At 38.4% G+C, this 20,076-nt stretch overlaps 1 protein-coding gene across 4 annotated transcripts in view; it reads right to left on the bottom strand.

The window, feature by feature from the left end:
* Positions 1–3,179: 3,179 nt before the first annotated feature.
* Positions 3,180–20,076, bottom strand: part of RSF1 (remodeling and spacing factor 1) — a 101,239-nt gene continuing 84,342 nt past the window's right edge. For all 4 annotated transcript variants that reach the window (XM_016196393.2, XM_087821639.1, XM_087821641.1 and 1 more), the window contains 7 exons: positions 18,991–19,045; positions 17,711–17,820; positions 11,701–11,768; positions 10,406–10,613; positions 8,564–8,784; positions 5,924–6,112; positions 3,180–3,757 (listed from right to left, as the gene is read on the bottom strand). In XM_016196393.2, the coding sequence (XP_016051879.2) occupies positions 3,195–3,757; positions 5,924–6,112; positions 8,564–8,784; positions 10,406–10,613; positions 11,701–11,768; positions 17,711–17,820; positions 18,991–19,045 (1,414 nt within the window). In that variant the 3' untranslated portion in view covers positions 3,180–3,194. The remainder of the gene's footprint in view (positions 3,758–5,923; positions 6,113–8,563; positions 8,785–10,405; positions 10,614–11,700; positions 11,769–17,710; positions 17,821–18,990; positions 19,046–20,076) is intronic.

Raw genomic sequence — 20,076 nt, 5'->3', positions numbered from 1 at the left:
AAACTACATCTTCTCTACATTTGCTATACACTGTGGAGTTTTATATCCGGAATCCAAACTGTATCTCAAAAAAGGGGAATTAAAGTATAAAGGGGCTCTATTATATTATAGCAGCTATTGTGAACCTAAATGCATGGCTAGTACTGCAACAACAAAAACTCAATATATTCTAAACTCTAGATGAACAGCTGCTTTCCTATGCACTGTCCAGTTCCTAAAACTGAATTATGTCTTTGGATATAAAAAGTTCACTTTTTCCTAATTTTTAAAAAAGTCTTCAAAGTATGTTCAGAGTTAATATTTCAGTGAACACACTCTTTCAGGGACTGAATCTAAACGCCAAGTGGTAGAGCTGCTTTTGACCTGTTCAGCATTTAATCACCCATAACAAATCTATCTGCATAAAGAGAATCTGTGAGTATCAGCTGCTTGGATTACACTCTGTGTAGATGAAACAGTTAACTGGTTTAATCAGAATGTAAGGTTAGAAGGAATACACTCACTATCAACTTCACAACAATTCAAGTTTGGTAGGTAACAGGCAGCAAAAGTGGTATCATAACCCATATCAATGGGATATTTGCTAAATGGAGTACTCAGTCTTCACAATGATAAAAATTACCTTTTGCTCTGTAGCGGAAGAGTAAGAAGACCTCCTTATTTCACATTAGGCATCCTGTAAAAGAAATAATCTATCCATTTAATACTTCTTATCACTTGCTTAACTGAACAGAATAGGTGGAAGCAGGAGCTGGTGTATCCAGAGGTAGAAACAGGGTACATGGGAGTTTCCACACAGTAGTGGCTTTACCAGCTGCAGGACTAAAACAGTAGAGGGAGACGGAGCAGGATAGGCCCCGGCACATTCTAACCACTTACCTTGCACTAGTAGTAAGACTCCTCCTACTGCCTGCCTGTTTTAGTTAAAAAAGGGCTAACATTGTTAACACACTTTCAAATAAATGAAACAAACCTAGCTAGAAAGGAGGCTTGTAAATGAATGTGGCTCCTTACATAGTCCTCTGCTCTACTGTCTGTGAGTGTGAGCCCTTCCCTCCCTTCCAGTGGAACATTGTCTCAAAATAAAAATCACAACTTACTTGGAACCACATGCTATTTGTGCACCCTATTTTTAGGCTGCTTTCATTATTTTATTTTTTATACAGATACATATACATTGCTAGAATCAAAGCAAAAATATTAATGGGCAGATACTACAGAACTAAGTGAAACAAAAGAACCAATAACTGAAAAACAACAGCTATAAACTTTCAAGGTCAAAAGATTTAAGGGCAACACCTGTTAAAGGAGGAAAAGAAGTATAAAGTTTCTAGAGAGGTATTTATAATGCAAGTCTAATGCCAGCTTTTTAATAATAAAAAAGAGGAAGTGCTTTACTATACACTGACTAGCACATATAATGCTTAATTTGGAAAGAAAAATTAATGAAGTTCCTTGGGCCAGCAGCAGATATGGTGTGTCCATTGCCGGCAACAGACACAACACTGAAACAGAAAAACCCAAATCCCAGGGCAAAAGTATTCACAGAAGTAATGGCTGAAGGTTTCAGAATTTGACAGGCAAGGTTTAATCAGAAGTGCTACACTTTGTACAATGTTATTTATGGCTCTGCCTGAAATTTTACAGCTGTAACAGAAACTAAGACAAAGCTCATATTTTAGTGTCAATTACATGTTAGATATTTAGTTAGAAACCCCTTTTCTTGAAACAAAGCGCTTTTTTTTTTTTTGAAGTGTTGAGATGTTTAAAATGGATGTCATGCCTATTAAGTACATTGGTGATTCTCAATCAACTCTATGTTGGTCGTGTGACTATTAATGAATTTTAATATAAGTCTAATGGCCAAAGGCCAAAACTACATTCAAACCCTGCTAATATATCCAGGCAGATAAGAAATTCCAACACACATACATACACACACACACATATACACACACATACATGCTAAAACTCAAACTAAAAATCTCCCAAAGGAACTGCTTTGTTGGTAGACTTCAATTTGAAGTAGATACTAAGGGCAAGAATAGACCAGTTAAAATTCACCTGAAAATCCTTTCCCCTTCTTCAAATGTGCTAAAATACCACTGTCAGCTTAGCATCTCTTCATGTTATGTATAAGATGTATTTGTTTCAAAATTATATTTCATATATTTAAATAAGTGGCCAGAACACAAGAGTTACACTGTCTGCAAAGTTTACAATCCACCTGGGCTTTAAAGAAGAGCACACGCATTTCGCTAATAACTCTCCATGATAGTATATTGGAGGCCACCTCATCATCACTGCATAAAGCTGTTTTAAATTTGTTGCTAGCACAATCTGGTTGTCAAAGCTTCATTTTACATTTTACTGTACAAATGCTTTTCAGATGACTTTTTTTAAAACAAGAAACTCCACTATAACAAACTTAAGAGTTTTTTTACAATGGTACTTTCTCGGTCTCTTCTTTATTAAGTGTGGTTATCTCCAATGGTAAACAAGTTGATTCATGAATGCTGTTACTAAATGATTTACGTACGATGTTATCTACAATTCTCAAGCTGCAACAATACAGACTTGAACTTTTAAACAGTCTGTTAATCATCATCTATGCCATGAATGTTTAAATATAATATATATTTAATATGAAAAAGCTAAAGCACAAGTGCTTTCTCCCACCCCTAATTCTGTTTTGGGCCCTCGCAGATTCGGAATGCATTCTTATCCACCCTTTTTCACAAAGTCAGGAGAGCTCAGGAAATATAAAGTCAAAAATATACAAATCTTTGTTGTTATAATAAGAATTTTTTTTCCATGAATGAAATTACCAAGGACCATGAACTTGGAAAAAGAAAATTAAAAGGAATTTACAGCAATTATTTATCTTCAAAGTTCAAAACTGGTCACTTCACAGAAAGACTTCAAGGTTTGTTGAAATTTTTCTTCTAAAAAGTCATTCTGTAGTGGAGTTTAGGAAAAATAAAACCACTTTAATAACTGGCCCGCTGGAGAGAGCTACCGTGGAATAAATTAGCAGAGAAACGGAGGGAGCGGCCGCACAGCCGCCCGCGGTCGCAGACGCAGCCCCGGCGCCCTCAGGAGCTCCTCCTCCTCTCCCCCGGCGCCCTCGCAGCGCTCGCTGTCGCAGACGCAGTCCCCCAGGCCGGTCCCCCTCCGGAGCTCCCCCGGCGGCCTCACAACTGCTCGCTGTTGCAGACGTAGTCCACCAGGTCGGTCACCCTCAGGAGCTCGTCCTCCTCCTCCTCGGGCGCGCCCGCCTCCGGCCCGCCCGTCCCGTTGGGCGCCAGGCTGGCGCCGGCCGCGCCGCTGTCCTTGGGCGCCGGGGGCTTCTCGGCCGGCTTGCCCATCAAGTTCTCGATGGCTTTGCCGGGGCTCTGCCCGTTGGCGGAAGGCAAGTCCACCAAGCTGTAGTCCAGCGGGCTGCCCACCTTGGCCACAGTCTCGAAGTCCTCCTCCTCGTCGCTGTCCATCCGGTAGGGCCTCCTGGCGCCCTCGGGCTCGGCGGGCGCGGCGCGGGGCTGGCCGCGGGCGGGCGGGTCCGCGTCCCCGCGGGCGCTGTCGCCGCCGCTCTCCTCGTCGGTCTCGATGCGGTGCAGCCGTTTCCGGGACGGTTTGCCTGCCTCTGCCTCCGCCTCCGCCTCCGAACACTCATCTGTGCTTCGACCCCGCTTCCGAGCCGACCGCTGTGACTCCTTAGCGAGCTCCTCGCTGTCGGAGTTCTTGGACAGGTAGCTCTCTAGAACAAACAGCACGTTTAGCCATAAGCAAGTTCAGGCAGCTCTCCTTTAGCTCCCCGTATCCACCGAGTGGCCGTCAGACTTGCTTGCACACCGGTATTTCCCCTCAATAACTGGCCTGCTTTTTCTCCCCTCAACCCCGTAACAATGCCCAGTATGGTTCACGGTGTGCCTATGATTTCAGGAAAGAGCAGGATCCGATGCCCTGGGGAAATCTCGCCCAACTCTGGACATCTGAAACACCCTGCTGCCTCTCATCCCATGTTCTTAAATGTCCTTGGTGGTCTTTAAATGCCTTCTCTTGTCTATACTCACATCTCTGTGATCTCACCTAGCCTCAGAGCTTGGCATAGTATCTATCCGCTGATAACTCTAACATTTGTTTTAGGCAGCCCCTAAATTCCAGACTCATGTATCAGATTGCTTACTCACCGTCTATGCTTGGGTTTCCAAACCGACATCTCAAACCTAATGTGTTACCTGAGCTCCTAAACCCCCGTCTCAAACTCATGCTGTCCTGGACGCCACCGTCTTAGTTACTGGCAACTCTGTTCTTCCACTCTCTCCATCATCTGACACACAGAAAATCCTTGGGGTCTACCTTCCAAATATACCCATAATTGACTTTTTCATCCCTTTACTTGCTGTTGCCCCTGGTCTTACTCACCGTCATCTCCCAACTGCATGAGATACACCCGTTTCTTTCAGGTCTTTACTCAAATGTTTTCTTCTTCGTGAGATAATCCTGTAGTAGCCGATCTGAAATTCCAACTACTTTCTCAACCCAATTTCCTCCCTCATTTTTCTCTACAGCATTTATCTCCACCTAAAGTATTGTATATTCAACTTATTTATCTTGTTTATTATCTTTTTCCCCTACTAAGAGTTACATGAGGGTGTTACACGTTTTTGGCTATTCTGTTCACTTTTCTATTCCCAGTATCTAGAATAGTGAATAGGTCACTAAGTATTTGTTTTTAATAGTTGAATTTATGAATTTTTGTTTGTTTTGATGGCACAAGATAACATATACTCAACCAGATGTTCACGTTCCTTCTTTAGCCTTCCCTATCCAAACATTTCCCCATCCCTTCTCTCCTGGCATGGACTCAAACTTAATTGACAAGGATCTATGAAAGCAAACAATCCCAGCTGGGTTTGCCTCAGCGGTTGAGCATCAACCTAGGATCCAGGAGGTCGTGGTTCGATTCCCGGTCAGGGCACATGCCCAGGTTGCGGGCTCCATCCCCAGTGACGGGCTTGCAGGAGGCAGCTGATCAGTGACTCTCTCGTCATTGATGTTTCTCTCTCTCTCTCACCCCCTCCCTTCCTCTCTCTGAAATCAGTAAAGATATATTTTTTTAAAAACCCAGATAATTAAATATATAAGAAAGAGGGGAAGGTGAGAGTTAGAATTATGTAAAATAAACTTGGAAAGAATTCTGGCATTACTGCAAAGAGTAAATGGTGCCCTGACTAGGTGGCTCAGTTGGATGGAGCATCATCCCGTGAACCAGAAAGGTTGTGGGTTCGATTACTGGCCGGAGCGCATAGAGGAGGCAGTCAATCAATGTTTCTCCCTCTCTGTCTCGGCCTTTCTGCCTGCCTCCCTCCCTCCCTCCCTCCCTCCCCCTCCCTCTCAAATCAATAAGCAGGTCCTTGAGTGAGGATTTAAAAAAGACTAAATGGATGTCACAAATTCTTATTTTAGAGTTTTTCCTGAACTTCTTGAGTGGGGCACAGCTACAGCTATTAAGAAATAAAACAGCTACCAATGGAAGGTTACTGTCAAGGTGGAAACAGTAAGCACCTTGGTTTGGAACTGTTCAGCTATTCAGGTCATCAAATCAAAGGAGGTTATATCAAAATGAGGGCCATAAATAATATGGAAGCAGAAAAAATCTTGCTCAGATCACAGTTTTCTGAGACTTCTAGTTTCAATGAAGAACTTAATTATTACAATGGCGACCTTAAAATTTTGTATCTTATCAAGTATCATTTACTTAAACAAACAATAAATAGTGACCAGACATAAAATAATGGGTTTTGACTCAAAGATATTTCTGGTTTTATTGAATTTCTTAGAAATGGTATAGAATCACAATCCTGAGTTCATTTTATTTCTGCCTTGTCCAAACTTCCGTAATTGGAGATCTATTCCTTACCCTCACTCTCTGAGCTGGAAAGCCTGCGTTTGTGAACTCGTCTGATTTCTTTACCACGCCGTAAACTCTTCTGGGAACCATCACTCTCTGAATCTTCTTTGTAGTTAATTTGTCTTTTCTGGTTCCTCCTTGACCGCCTTCGCCGAGTTTCTACATAATCATCACTAAAGTCATCGCTAAAATCACTTTCTATTAAAAAAAGGAAGAAAAAGATGTACAAAATTTAAGTCCATTAAATAGAAATATAGTTAGCTTAGGTTATAAAAATGCAAAGCTACTAAGCAGAGTTCATTCATAACAATTTTTAAATGAATGATAACTTTAAGTCCATTATTTTTTTAATAATATGAGTATATCTTTGGGGCTTTTATGCCAAACTTCACCAATATGTCTTATTAGCAGTCAATCCTCAAGATGGCCCGGCCGGGCATGGCTCAGCGGTTGAGCGTCGACCTGGGATCCAGGCGATCGGGGTTCGATTCCCGGTCAGGGCACATGCCCGGGTTGCGGGCTCGATCAATGACTATCTCATCATTGATGTTTCTATCTCTCTTTCCCTCTCCTTTCCTCTCTCTGAAATCAATAAAGATACGTAAAAAAAAAAAAAAGAATCCTCAAGATGAAAAGATGTTTTATATTATTCTTATCTCATTCAACCAAGAGTTACCCAGTCAGCTGCCAGGCTGCCACAACTGCTTTTCCTGGAAGATAGTTACTATTCTGCCTCACAATAACCTGCTATTCCTATGTATGTAGCTGTATGGCTACAGTCACAACTTCACAAAGGATCACAGAGGATAAGGTCTCTAACTGCAGAAAAGTGATGAGCCTGTTTCATTCAAAGAAGTAAAAAATTGGAGTTATATTTTTGGCTTTTTCCACATGGAATTAAAATCTGCTGAATACACAGGGCTACTTAAACTATCAAAACACTGCTAAATAGCACTGTTCTTTTTTAGTATGTCTTTATTGATTTCAGAGAGAGAAAGGGAGAGGGAGAGAGAGTTAGAAACATCAACGAGGAGAGAGTCATTGAATGGCTGCCTCCTGCACACCCCGTGCTGCAACCCGGGCATGTACCCTAACTAGGAATCAAACCACGATCTCCTGGATCACAGGTCGATGCTCAACTGCTGAGCCATGCCGGCCGGGTGAAATAGCACTGTTCTTGTCACCTCTGATCAATAAACCAGTCAGACTATGGCACTATGTCAACAGTTTTTTGGGATGCTAATATTTTCCACTGAATTATGACATCTAGTCTTGTTCTCTAATGGAATTCGGATATTTCAAAATGGCTAGCCAATAGTTTGAAGATGTTCTCACTGGACAAATCTGGGACAAACTGAGCCTAAATAGTGATGGTAACATGCATGTTATATCCACTGACTAAAATAAGAATCCACAAGTACATTCTGATATAAAGAAATAAATAGAAGGGAAAACACTTAAGAATACCAAGTAATGAATATAACTATAAATATAAAAGGAATGATAAAATTAGAAAATTATCAACAAATGTTAAAACTAGTGGGTAAAAAAATCTGGTAAAGGACAGGCTATTTACAGAGTCTCAAAATACCTTCCTACAATTTACTTATTAATTATAAAGAGAAAAATAATAAAGAGACCTGGAGTATATATATTAGCTCTGTATTATTCCTGCAAAAACGTAGAATCTGAATTTGATCACAAAGAAACATAACCCAAATTAAGGAACATTTTATAATGTAACTACAGTGTAGTCTTCAAAAATGTCAAGGACAATAAAGACAAAGTCTGAGGAAAATTCCAGATTAAAGGAGACTAGAGAGACATGAATAAGAACAATGTGTATTCATGGATTAGATCCTGGACTAAGAAAAATATTGATAAAAAGGACAAAACTAGGACGCCTAATGATATCTGAATGTGTACTGTTGATTAGATAACAGTATTATACTAATATAAAATTCATGACTTTGATAATTTTACTGTGGTTATGTAAGAAAATGTCCTGTTCTTAGGAAATAATCACTAATAAAGGGGCATAATGTCTCCGTTTAGAAAAAAAGATAAACAAAATAAAAACTCCACAAGCCTGGCCAGAATCAAGGATATAATACTCTTGTCTGTGCCACTTCCTCAGCCACCTATCTGTCAAATTCCACAAAGCACTAATATCTATTCTTTAAGCTGCTGTGTGTACATTTATTGTTAATAGGTATAAGCATAAGCTATAACCACTGCGAATTTATAAAAACTAATGAATCACCGATTGTGATCTAAATCGGTTAGAAATAATTGAAAATGCTTCTTTCTCCAACAGCTAGACATCTGAGAAAAATGTTCTCAGCTTACTGAAAATTATTCCCCAAAACACTATGAAGATAAAGTCTAGGCATGGAAATACTTGGCACCAAAAGAATTCATCACAATCCTAAAATGAATTTAGTATGAAGTTAACAGATCCATCTGTATGTATTTTCTTAGAATGTGCTTTATGTGAAAAATTTAGTTCCTAGTGAGTCATAATAATAAAACTCAAAGTTTTATCAGAAAGCTTATGTTACAATTGAAAAGAAATTTTATTTTAAAAACTCTTAGCTCTAAAGATCACAAGAATTTAAGTTGGTATGATGTAGGTACAAATTATTTTACCCGAGTCTCTACTGTTCTCCTCAGACTCCTCCTCTTCATCATCATCTGAATACTTTTTCTTTGGGGTTTTTCTCCGCAAACGCCTGCTTTGCCTCATTGGCCGGGAGGGATGTCGCCTCAGTCTTCGGCTACAGAAATCAGTGTCACTGTCATCATTAGATGGTGGGTCTTCTTCACTTTCGTCTGGGTTTTCATCAGATACAACAAACTCATCTTGAGATCTGTCCAGGAGAAACCAGATGAATTATGATGGTACACTTAAAACCGTGAACCCACTTTTGAGAGTTCTGAGTTCAAGTTCTAACAAGTCCAGTGAATCATTAAATAATGTTTAATATAACATCTGAATAATTGTATCAACTTCCTAAAGCGAAGAAATGATCTGCTACCTATCCTTTTCTTGGAACGCGTTATGAAGATGAACTGATGCTGACTCTTGAACATAAATTGCTTTGGTCTCTTGATATGTCCCCCATGTACCTTAAATTCAACATGTCCAAAAGCAAACTCATTATTTCCTAACCTACTCCTCTCTTCTGTCTATCACCCACCCAGTGACTCAACCCAGAAATATGGTCTTTATTCTAACTTTCCCTTTTTCCTTTCTTTTTTTTTTTTTTATTGATTTCAGAGAGAGGAAAGGGGGGAGAGAGAGGGAGAGAAACATCAATGATGAGAGCGTCACTGATCGAGCCCACAACCCAGGCATGTGCCCTAACCAGGAATCGAACCCCAATCACCTGGATCCTAGGTCGACACTCAACCACTGAGCCATGCCCGGCTGGGCTCCCCTTTTCATTTCTCACATTGAATCATTTACTAATTTCTCTTGAATCTACTTCTTAAAGATAACACCTCAAAAAAAAAGATAACACCTCAAATAATCTCCCACCTGAACCACTATAGCAATTGTACAAGTAGCCTCTGTAATTCCTAAATCATTTCCCTTCAATACATCCTCAAAGGAATACCAGGATGAATCTTTCTGAAGTGTAAACCTCTTATTAGTCAGGGGTTTAAATCCCTTCAGTGGGTTTTCATCATCTTCAGGACAGAGTCCAAATTCCTGTGGCCACATCTCCAGCAGGGCACTCTACTTCTTTCCCATATTTCTGTCATGCTGACAGCCAGGAGGTTCCTAAATATTCCATGGCATTTTATGTGGCTTCTCTGTTTAGAACTTCTTTCCTCATCCTGCTTCTAATCCCAAACTCATCCATCTGCCCAATTATTCACTCTTCAGATTTCATCAGGCTTTATTTCCACTCTGACCTCCGTGAATCTGACTCTCCTCTGTACCCTAACTACGCCTCACTTGTATGTTAGTAGCAATCATGCAAAGTGACTTTTTCTGTGGTTTATATGCTTGGTTCTTCCACTAGCAATGTGAGAGGAGAACTCTGCATTATTGTTTCTGTACCTGCTCTGCGGGGAAGACTTTCCTGACGTTCCATACTGGAGTACGTACCTCAGCCAAACCTCTAAGGGTCCCCAGAGAATAGTATCTAATTACTTATACTTGTCTATGTCTCATATTTGACTAGCAACCTCTTATGGACATGGCGGCAGAAGGTGGCACAGAAGTACACAACAAAAGAATGCTCAACTGCAGTTAATGAAACTGAAATACAATTTTGAATACTAAATAAACATCCATAAACCTACTTTGTTTTAACCTAAAAAGAACCAAGACCTGCATTCTTAAATCTGTTTTAAACATCCTGAAAATGAAGAGATCGTTCCTGTGCACGAAAAGCAGAAGCCCACCACAGCCTGGCCATCCTCTGCTTGCACGGCTCAAGCCTGCCCTTGGGGACTGGTGTGTACCAGCAGGCCACGCACCCATCACTGATCTTGAACTCATCCTCACTCTCTTCTTCATCCAGGTTGCTGTCACTGTCCAGATCATTCAATCGCCGGCGTTTCTTCCGGCGAGCAGCAGCAGCCCTCTGGGGTCGTTTATTTTCTTTTCTTTCTTCATCCAAAATAGTAGAGATGTCTTTCCCACGGTGACCCGTGATGGTAGAGATATCTTTTCCTCGGCCAACTCCTGAAATCGGGAGGGGGGTTGAGGGGAAGAGAGGGAGAGAAGATGAGGGACAACTGTCTGTTTATTAAGTTTCCCTTTAATAGCTAGAGACTGCCCTTACTTGTGCTTATTAGCAGCTCTTCACTTGATTTATTTTCTTCCTACAAATAATGCAGTTTTCTCAGGACTGCAGCTGACGGAGCTCTCATGAAAAGTGCTGGCATTCGTTTGCCCTACTAAATAGAAGTTCACCTTGTGCACAACATCTTTTTCTTACGTTTTGATATAATTCCTATACCATAATATTCACCTGTTTTAAGTGTATAATTCAGAGATTTTAGTATAGTCACAAAGTTGTGCAACCATCACCACTCACTAATTCCAAACATTTTCACCACCCCCAAAAGAAACCTTATACCTATTAGCAGTGACTCAAGATTCTCTTCTTGATGGACATGGCTTCAGAAAGAGGCCAATTCATTGTTTTTAAAACAAACAAACAGTGTTTGCAGGACTAAAAAAGTGAGAATTCAGCAGCAAAGGTATAAGTAAGGCACACGTCTCTGGAAAAGCTGGTGACTTTTTCAGCTTCCCTACCAACAACCTACTTACTATGAATCCCTTCCAGAGTTTTCGTAAAACTAAATGGAAATGACAGTGCTCCACACTGGAGCACTGGTAACTGCTACGTATCTCTTAAATGAAATTACCTTCAGATTATTCTATATTAATGTCATGTATTAAAGACTATGAAATTAATAAACCGATTTTTAAAAGGTTAATTTAAAGAAATCATTTAGAGTCTGATTATCCATAATTTTTGATACTCTGTAGCAGTAGAGATCTAAAAATAAAAAGATAACAGGAAAGTTTCACTGGGTTTTCCATTTGGAAGCAGACGTAAATTTTAAATCTACTGGAGGACATTTACATTTTACACCAGATTATGAAACAAAACTCTTTTAAAATAATGAGTAAGATCTGAGTCCACACACTGACACTGTAGTCCACACTGTTAACATCAGTAGCGATCATAAAAACAATGCTCACTACTCAGTTATTTTACTAGCCAAAGTTATATGGAAAAGAGAGAATGGTAAACACATACCTCCTCCATCAGCCTCTTTGATATCATCTTCTATAGCTTCATCAATTGCTTCATCAAACTCATCAAATCTAAAATATACACAATAATCACATTACAGCCTGTCCTGGGTTACAGCCCACATGGGTCAGGAGGGTTCCCTCCAAAGTAAAAAAGGCCTTAATATGGAACTGCTCTCTTTCACTTTGGGACTGTGTCACTTGAACTACATCCCCTCACTCATATTAGCCTCCATTTCTTTTGTAAAATTGGGTTTTGTAAATTAGTATCTAATATATAAATTGTTTTTTATTTTCAAAGATCATCTAGAGCAGGCATCAGTAAATATTTTTGTAAAAAGGCAAATAGTAAATACTCCAGGCTTTGTAGACCTTATGGCCTCTGTTGTAACTATTCAAGTCTGCCCTGCAGTACAAGTGAAAGTATGTGGCTGTGTTCCAAAATAACTGTATTTATGGACATTGTGATTTGAATTTCATATAATTTTCTTTTAGTTCTTTTTTCCTCCATTTATAAATGTAAAAGCCACTCCCAGGTCATGGGCTATACGAAAACTGGCAGTTATCTGGATGTGGCCACAGGCATAGTTTGCCAATCCCTAATTATACAAATCACTTGGCAAAGTACGTTAACAAAATTAGTATCCAGAAATAACACTAAGTGTAAGAACTATATTATTATTGTTACTGAAAGTTATATTATTATTATTACTAAATTCATATACAGACAGTCAGAATTTTAAAACTAGGTAAATGTACTTTATCTCACAAGGCTGTTTCCAACTTAAGGGATTAGGCAGTCAACTGGCAAAAGGAAGCAGAGCAGAATTTCCAGAGTGACTGACCGCTCTCCCATTACCTGCCAGCAATAATGGAATAAATGCTCAAAGATTAAAAAAAAAGTAAAGAAAAAAAAGTAAAAAAAAAAGTAAAGGATTAAGACTAGATGATTCCGAAGATTTCACCATATACAAAACTCCTTTCACTTTAGTACTGAGCCAATCACAAAGATAAAGTGAACTGCCTAAAACTATGCTTAATATAGCAATTACTAGACATGTGGCTCCTTATATTTAATTGATTAAAATGAAAAACTCTGTTCCTTACTCTTCTATTTCAAGTGCTGGACAGTCACATATGGCTATTGGCTACCAGACTGGATAGCAAAGAAACAGAACATTTCCAAAATTACACTGAATTCTACTAGACAGCATTGGATTAAAGTCGCACAGTGGATGAACAACAGAGTTAAGATTAACAGCCAAATATTTTGCTTTGTGAGTTTAGAAACTCAATACAGCTATGGGTTTTTTCTCTAGGAAAATATATATGCCAATAGAAACAAAATTTTACATATAGCTTAAGTTTCAGGTTAAGAACTCTTCTTCTACAACATAATTTTTATGGGCTGTGTAGTGTCTTATCTTACAGTGTATAATTATTTCAAATAGTTCACTTCCAATTTTTTCACAATTATAAACAATGCTATAAAAAACACTCTTATAGCTGTAGCTTCGCTTTTCCTCAAGATAAATTCTGAGAAAATAAAAATCTGTGCATCCATTCATCAGGCTAGAATAACAGACCCAGATGCAAAGTTAACAGAAAACATTTCTCCCAAGGACATGCTGCAGCTGTACTATGGCATAACAACCTATTTTCTTGTGTGACCACTGCTTTCTTACTGAGAAACTTTGTTTTCTAAAATCAGAGGCCTTCAGAACCTTCAGATACATGAAATTATATCAGTAAGAATAAAACATCCCACTCTTGCCTGGAGGATCTAAATCACTTTTAATACAAAAAAAGCAGCCTTTATTTATATCCCAGATGCAGAGCCCTGGATAAGGGACTGGACACAACACCCCACACACCCACTTTAAATTCAGTTTGCAAGGACACAGGCCACTGTGCGCACAGTGCGGTGCAGACCTGATACGGACCCCGCTGCAGGCCCTGCTAGGCGCTGAGCCCTACTCCTCATTTGCTTCATTAAATTTCATCCACTCTGAACTTCATCAGTGTCTTACAATGCTGTCCTTTTCTTTGTGGAGATGGCTCTGGTTCCACTATGAGATTTTGGGGGACAAGTTTGCTTTGGTAATTCTTACTGCAAATACAACGGTTAACTTAAAGGGCACACAATCATTCCCTCAAAGGCTGTAACAATTTATAATACAACCATGAAGTAAATTTTATCATTAAAATTTTTTTCCTAATTTGGAAAAGCAAAATTATTTTCTTGTTCTTTTAATTCTAATTTGATTACTGAGTAAGGCCAAATATTACTTTCATGTTTACTGGTCATTCTTTTTCAAGTACAGGTTTGTGTCCTTGGCCCATTTTATTACCCAGTGTGTCTTTTCTTACTGATTTTTAAGAGCTTTTTTTTAAAAAATCCTCACCCAAGGAGAGAGAGAGAGAGAGAGAGAGAATTTTTTTTTTTGAAAGAGGAAGGGAGAGAGAGAGAAATATTGATCAGTTGCCACATGTAGCCAGACCAGGAATCAAACCCACAACCTTTTGTTGTACAGGATGAAGCTCCAACTAACTGAGCCACCAGGCCAGGGCCGTAAGAGCTATTTATGTATTACAGATTTTAATCTCTTTGTCACATGTTGCAATTATTTCTATTCAAAAGGTGTTTTTTTTAATTTCTGAGAAAGAAAAACTAACTGACCCTGCTACCATTAAGAATGTGTGCCGCCCGGCTGGGCGTGGTTCAGCGGTTAAGCATGGACCTGGGATCCGGGCGATCGGGGTTTGATTCCTGGTCGGGGCACATGCCCGGGTTGCGGGCTCGATCCCCAGTCAGGGGTGTGCAGGAGGCAGCGGATCAATGACTTTCTCATCATTGATGTTTCTCTCTCTCTCTCTCCCTCTCCCTTCCTCTCTCTGAAATCAATAAAGACATTTAAAAAAAGAAAAAAAAAAGAATGTGTGCCAATCACATCTCCAATCAGCCCCCCCCCCAAATAAACAAACAAAAACAGTCACCCTGTCTAGTTCTAGCCATAAATAAATCTTTTATTTTCCTTAATAACTGATTCCGTAACAAAATGTCTGAAGATATGCAACAACCTTAACGGACACCATCTTTAAAAAAAGTACTGTATTTCCACCATGAAAAAACACTATATTCAATGTATTTTTAAAATTCATAACCCATTCCCTCTGAATTCTAATTCCTTTACAAAATTTCTTTGCAAACATTTTCTTTTGTAAATGCTTTTGAACCTTTCTTAACTTTTATGTAATCAAATATCCTTTCCATACTGATTTTGTATTTGGCGTTATGCTTAAAAAGTTGAGCCTTACACTAAGGTTATATGCCTTCCTTAAATCCTTTTGGGAACTAGGTAGGTACAAATAAAAGAATCACACAATACATTTTATGCTAAAAAATGTAATTTCTCAAAGGTTCCTACATTACTGCCACATAATTTTAGACATGAAGGGATCATCTGAGTTAATCTACCGTCACAGGCATGGCAACCAAGACCCAGGGGAATGGACCACTCAAAGATACCTGGCTAGTAAGTGGCATGGTATCTAATTCAATGCTCTCCCTAGTCAACTTTGGCGTCATCTTCTCAGTTATAAACAATAAGAATCCAATAAATAATTATTAAATGATATTCTTTTTTGGGGGTCCTTTTACTGTGCTGATATTTTACTAAAGTGCTTTACATTTTACACTCAGAGCAGTTCCACTGTACCCCATGTAAAAAGTAAATTCTAGATGTATTTAGAGTTTAAATATGAAGAGTGAAACTTAAATAAAGCATATGAAAGACTATTAATTCATCTCAAGTTTCTTTAGAAAGTCAATCGGCAAAAATAAATAAAAAGTGACAAGACATTCAAATGCCTAATATGCACATGAAGTGATGTTCAACATAACCATCAGGGAAATGCAAATAAAAGCGACGAGATACCACCTCACATCTGGTGAGACGGCCGCTATCAAAAACACAAAAGTCAGCAAGTGCTGACGAGGACACAGAGAACCTGGAAGCGCTGGACGCTGCTGGCGGGATGCGAAATGGTGCAGCTGCCACGGAAAACAGCATGGAGACTCCTCAAAATAAAGAACCACCATCTGATCCTGGAATCCCACTTCTGGATATATATTCAACCAAGATGAAATACTAATAAATCTGTTTATCTTAACTACAATTACATCAGGATCGACAGACAATACAGTTCTGATACAATGCTTGTTCTGATATATTGCTGAAATGTAAACTTGTTCCAATGTGACTGATACATTACAAAATAATTCAAGCATAACGTGTATTTCATTCTTGCTTATAAGTAATTTCATTTGTGAGAAACACTAGGTTAATGCATAGAAATACACCAAACATACTCCTCAAACATCTACCAGTTACCTCAGCTCATCATGTGTGTTACAAGCTATAGCCATCTGCATCTGGTGTCAGAACTTTCTGGCTGATTTCAAATAACCGTCGTCTACCGCTACACAATAATTTACAAACGACAACCCTCCTCTTTTCCAGAGACAAACTTTGGGGCTTTTTTCAACATCAAATGTGACATGCATTTTAGTGTTTATATTATTTCTTAACCATTTAACTTGTGTCAAATGATACTACCATTTTTATTAGATTCCTATCTTTTTCTTTTTTAATGTGTCACTAATAAAGTTTTTGAGTGTGTAGCCATACTTCCCATAATCCCTATGGTTTTTACTGTGTGATTTTGCACAGCATGGTGAGTTTTAGGAATGTGTATGTTATTAGAGCAGAACTGTCTTTACACCTGCATGTTTCATCAGTAGGCTTTAACTTCATTAGTTATAATAATCTTATATAACTTTTAATTTTTCAAAGTTTTGTGGGTTTTTTTTTTGTGTTTTTTTTTTAAGAATAAGATAGACCCTGCTGCAATGTATATTAAGGATTTTCCTTTTACTGGTCCTACTGCATTTCATAAATTTTTAACAACAACAACAGCAGCAAATGATACACAGGGAACTTTTCCACGATCACTGATACAAGTTTACACACAAGCAAGCTCCAAGTTTAATAAAATCAACTTTGTTATTCATCTCCAGTTATTCAAGTTAAAAGACCGTTTTGGTGTTGTCTAAGTAGAACACAGATCAAAAAAATGTCTAAAGTAATTAAAATATTATTTATTTATCATTTGAGACAGGGAGGTTAAATGGAAAGAATACTAGACTAGTATACAATCAGAAGATAAGGTTTAGTGTAGGTTTAGCTACTAAAAGCATGAATGAAAAAAATCAATCAAAAAAATCTCTCTCTTTTTTCTCCCCCTCTTCCTTCCTGGTAGCAGACTGGAAACCAGATTATAGTTATTGATTCCTTCAATAGGCATTTATGGAACATTTACTATTTGCCAGTACTATGCTCATGTAAAGAACAGAGGGATGCATAAAACAGACATGGTCCTTACCTTCATGCTAATAGTCCAGTGGGGGAGAGAAATGTTAATCAAATAATTAAAATCACAATCATTACAACTATAATAAGTGCTTTCAAGGAGAACTGGTTACTATGAGATCATGTAATAGAGGGAGTTGATCAAGAGAACTTTAACAAAGTAAAAAGGGGAGGAAAATTCTACGCAGAGTTAAACAGTATGTACAAAGGGACTGAAAGAAGACAATGTTGCTAATGCTGACAGAGTAGGGGAAACATGGATGAGGTGGAGCTGGAAAGCTAAGCACAGAACAAACTGTGCAGCGCCTCATATGCCTTGTTACAGGCATCGATCCCCATCCTGAGAGCTACAGAAATCTGACAAAGTATGTGAAGCAGAAAAGAACGCCATGAGCAAATTTGTATTTGGAAAAGATCATGCTTGTTGCTCTCAAATTTGATTCTAAAGACAGGAATTAAGAAATAAATACACAACTGCTAATACTCACTGTTATGGGAAAAGCATATACTTCTGGATCATGCTGTATAATTTTAAAAACATTTTACACTCTTTCAGTGTAACTATTTCCACATATTTCATACCTGTAACTTATACATTTCCGTGTTCTTGTTGATCTCCTTTCAAGCAAGTTTGCTTTGGATTTTTTTGAATCTTTTTTCTTTTCTTCATGATCTTCAGGAAAATCTGGCTCCTGGTTTTAAAATATAAAAATAAATACATGTTGTTACTCAGGACAGAACAAAGTTCCTTGGAATTAGTTTCTAATGACCCTCTAGACAACACATGTGAAAGGTTTGAAAAAGATGATCCCCCCAAAACTGAATAAGCATAGCAACACTATGTATAGATTTTAAAAAAATATTGATGATCGCCTGACCAGGCGTGGCTCAGAGGTTGAGCATCCACCTAGGATCCAGGAGATCACAGTTCGATTCCCGGTCAGGGCACATGGCCGGGTTGTGGGCCCGATCCCCAGTCAGGGGCGTGCAGGAGGCAGCCGATCAATGACTCTCTCATCATTGATGTTTCTGTCTGTCTCGCCCCCTCTCCCTTCCTCTCTCTGAAATCAATAAAGATATGTTAAAAAATATATATATGTATATATGATCAAAAGAAACACTTCTGTATTAAAATTATGTTTTTGTGAGTTTATAATGACCTCTTAAAAACAATCATGATGCAGTTTTTCCATCAGTACATTTTTAAAAAATAATTAAATTTAGCACATAAGATATTCAATAGATAAGCTGAAAAATGAAATAATGTATTTAGAAGAAAGGGACATGATGCTAAAGAAAAATAACTAACCAAGATAGGTTATTTAAGCATGTGATTTAATTAAATCCGAATGAAACTGTGTATAGAACTAAGAAAATTTCTTCATTTCGAACAAAAATCATGCTACATGTACTTTCACGCATGAGACAGCCTTCTTAATTATAAATTAGGGTAATAAATCCAAAACAATGAAATCCCTTAAAAGAAACCAAACTGTAAGAACACAAATTAAAGGTTCTGATAACCACAAGACTAGAATGAAAAACCAGATCTCCCTGAACTATTCTTAAAACACTTTATATAAACAGCAGATAAAGTATCTAAAAACAAGTTACCTAATTTAAGGTTTAAAAAAAACCCCACAAACTCCATTGGAATGAGCTGTAAATTTGGTTTGGATGTATTATTACATTTTGTGGCTATCTGCATGTACATAATTTTAATCATGAGGGATTATGGGTGATTTCTTTAAGGTCCTAAATTTTCATTGTTACTAATATTTAAAACATTACATAAAGTGGGATAAATTTTACAACAATTATGGCAATCTCCTCTTTAAAAATACTATAAACCAGAAACTTACTTGTGGAGGAATGATGTTTTCAATACTGATACCCACATACACCAGGCGTTCTTTCCTTTAAAAAGTGAAAAACAAGCACACAAACGAAATGAGATTTGCTAAAAATAAAAGTGTTATGAAAACATTACTAACACAGACAATACTAAAATTACAATTTTATGGTAACAGTAGAGGCTAGGTTACAAACATGTTAGCTATTATCTATAAAACTTACAGTACTGGTATCTGTGGGTGGCACGAAACTTCCTAAAGGTATGAAAACTGTAGCTTTAGGAGTCGCTCATATGGAGGGAAGGGGGTGGAAGGCTGGGTGGAAAACGGAAAGGGGATTAAGTACAAACTTTGCCCTGGCTGGTTTGGCTCAGTGGTTAGAGTATCAGCCCGTGGACCAAAGGGTTGCGGGTTCGGTTCCTGGTCAAGGGCACATACCTCGGGTGCAGACTCGATCCCAAGCCCTGGTCGGGGCACGTGCCTGGTCGGGAGGCAACCAATTAATGTGCCCCCCTCACATCGTTGTTTCTCTCCCTCCCCCTCTCCCTCTCTCCTTGTCTCTCTCTCTTCTCCTCCTTCCCTTCCCTCTCTAAAAATCAATGGAAAAATATCCTTGGGTGAGGATTAAATTTTAAAAAGTACAAACTTTCAGTTATAAAACAAGTCAGGGGATGTAATATTTATGTGAACCATAAACAAAAATCAATTTTTTGAAAAGTGACTTATACCAGTGAAATAAAATATGTAACTGAAAGAGACAAGGAAACATCGTGAAGTCACGCTGTCACTCACTGATAAAGTGGTGAGGCGGAAAGCTAACTTTGACAGAATAAACTAGATCTTTGTTATGCTGGAAGTTCTTAGTAATACTGTATGGGTTTATACACAACTATAATCTCATGATAATAAATATCACTATAAAAAATAATTCTATATAACAGAACCATATCAAGGTCCCAGTGAATGATACTAAGACCATTCACTTCTTGTTCACAGAGAAGATAAAAGCAATGTAGCCGCATGGCTCTGTACTCCAGGAAGCTACCATGAAGATATCTTCGTGTGGTTTTAGAACACTAATGACATCTTCGTAAC

This window comes from Miniopterus natalensis, chromosome 11 (assembly GCF_054644295.1).
Source record: "Miniopterus natalensis isolate mMinNat1 chromosome 11, mMinNat1.hap1, whole genome shotgun sequence".
Classification (NCBI taxonomy): Eukaryota; Metazoa; Chordata; class Mammalia; order Chiroptera; family Miniopteridae; genus Miniopterus; species Miniopterus natalensis.
Note: the sequence above shows the minus strand (reverse complement) of the source record. Positions and strands in the feature narration are given on the sequence as shown.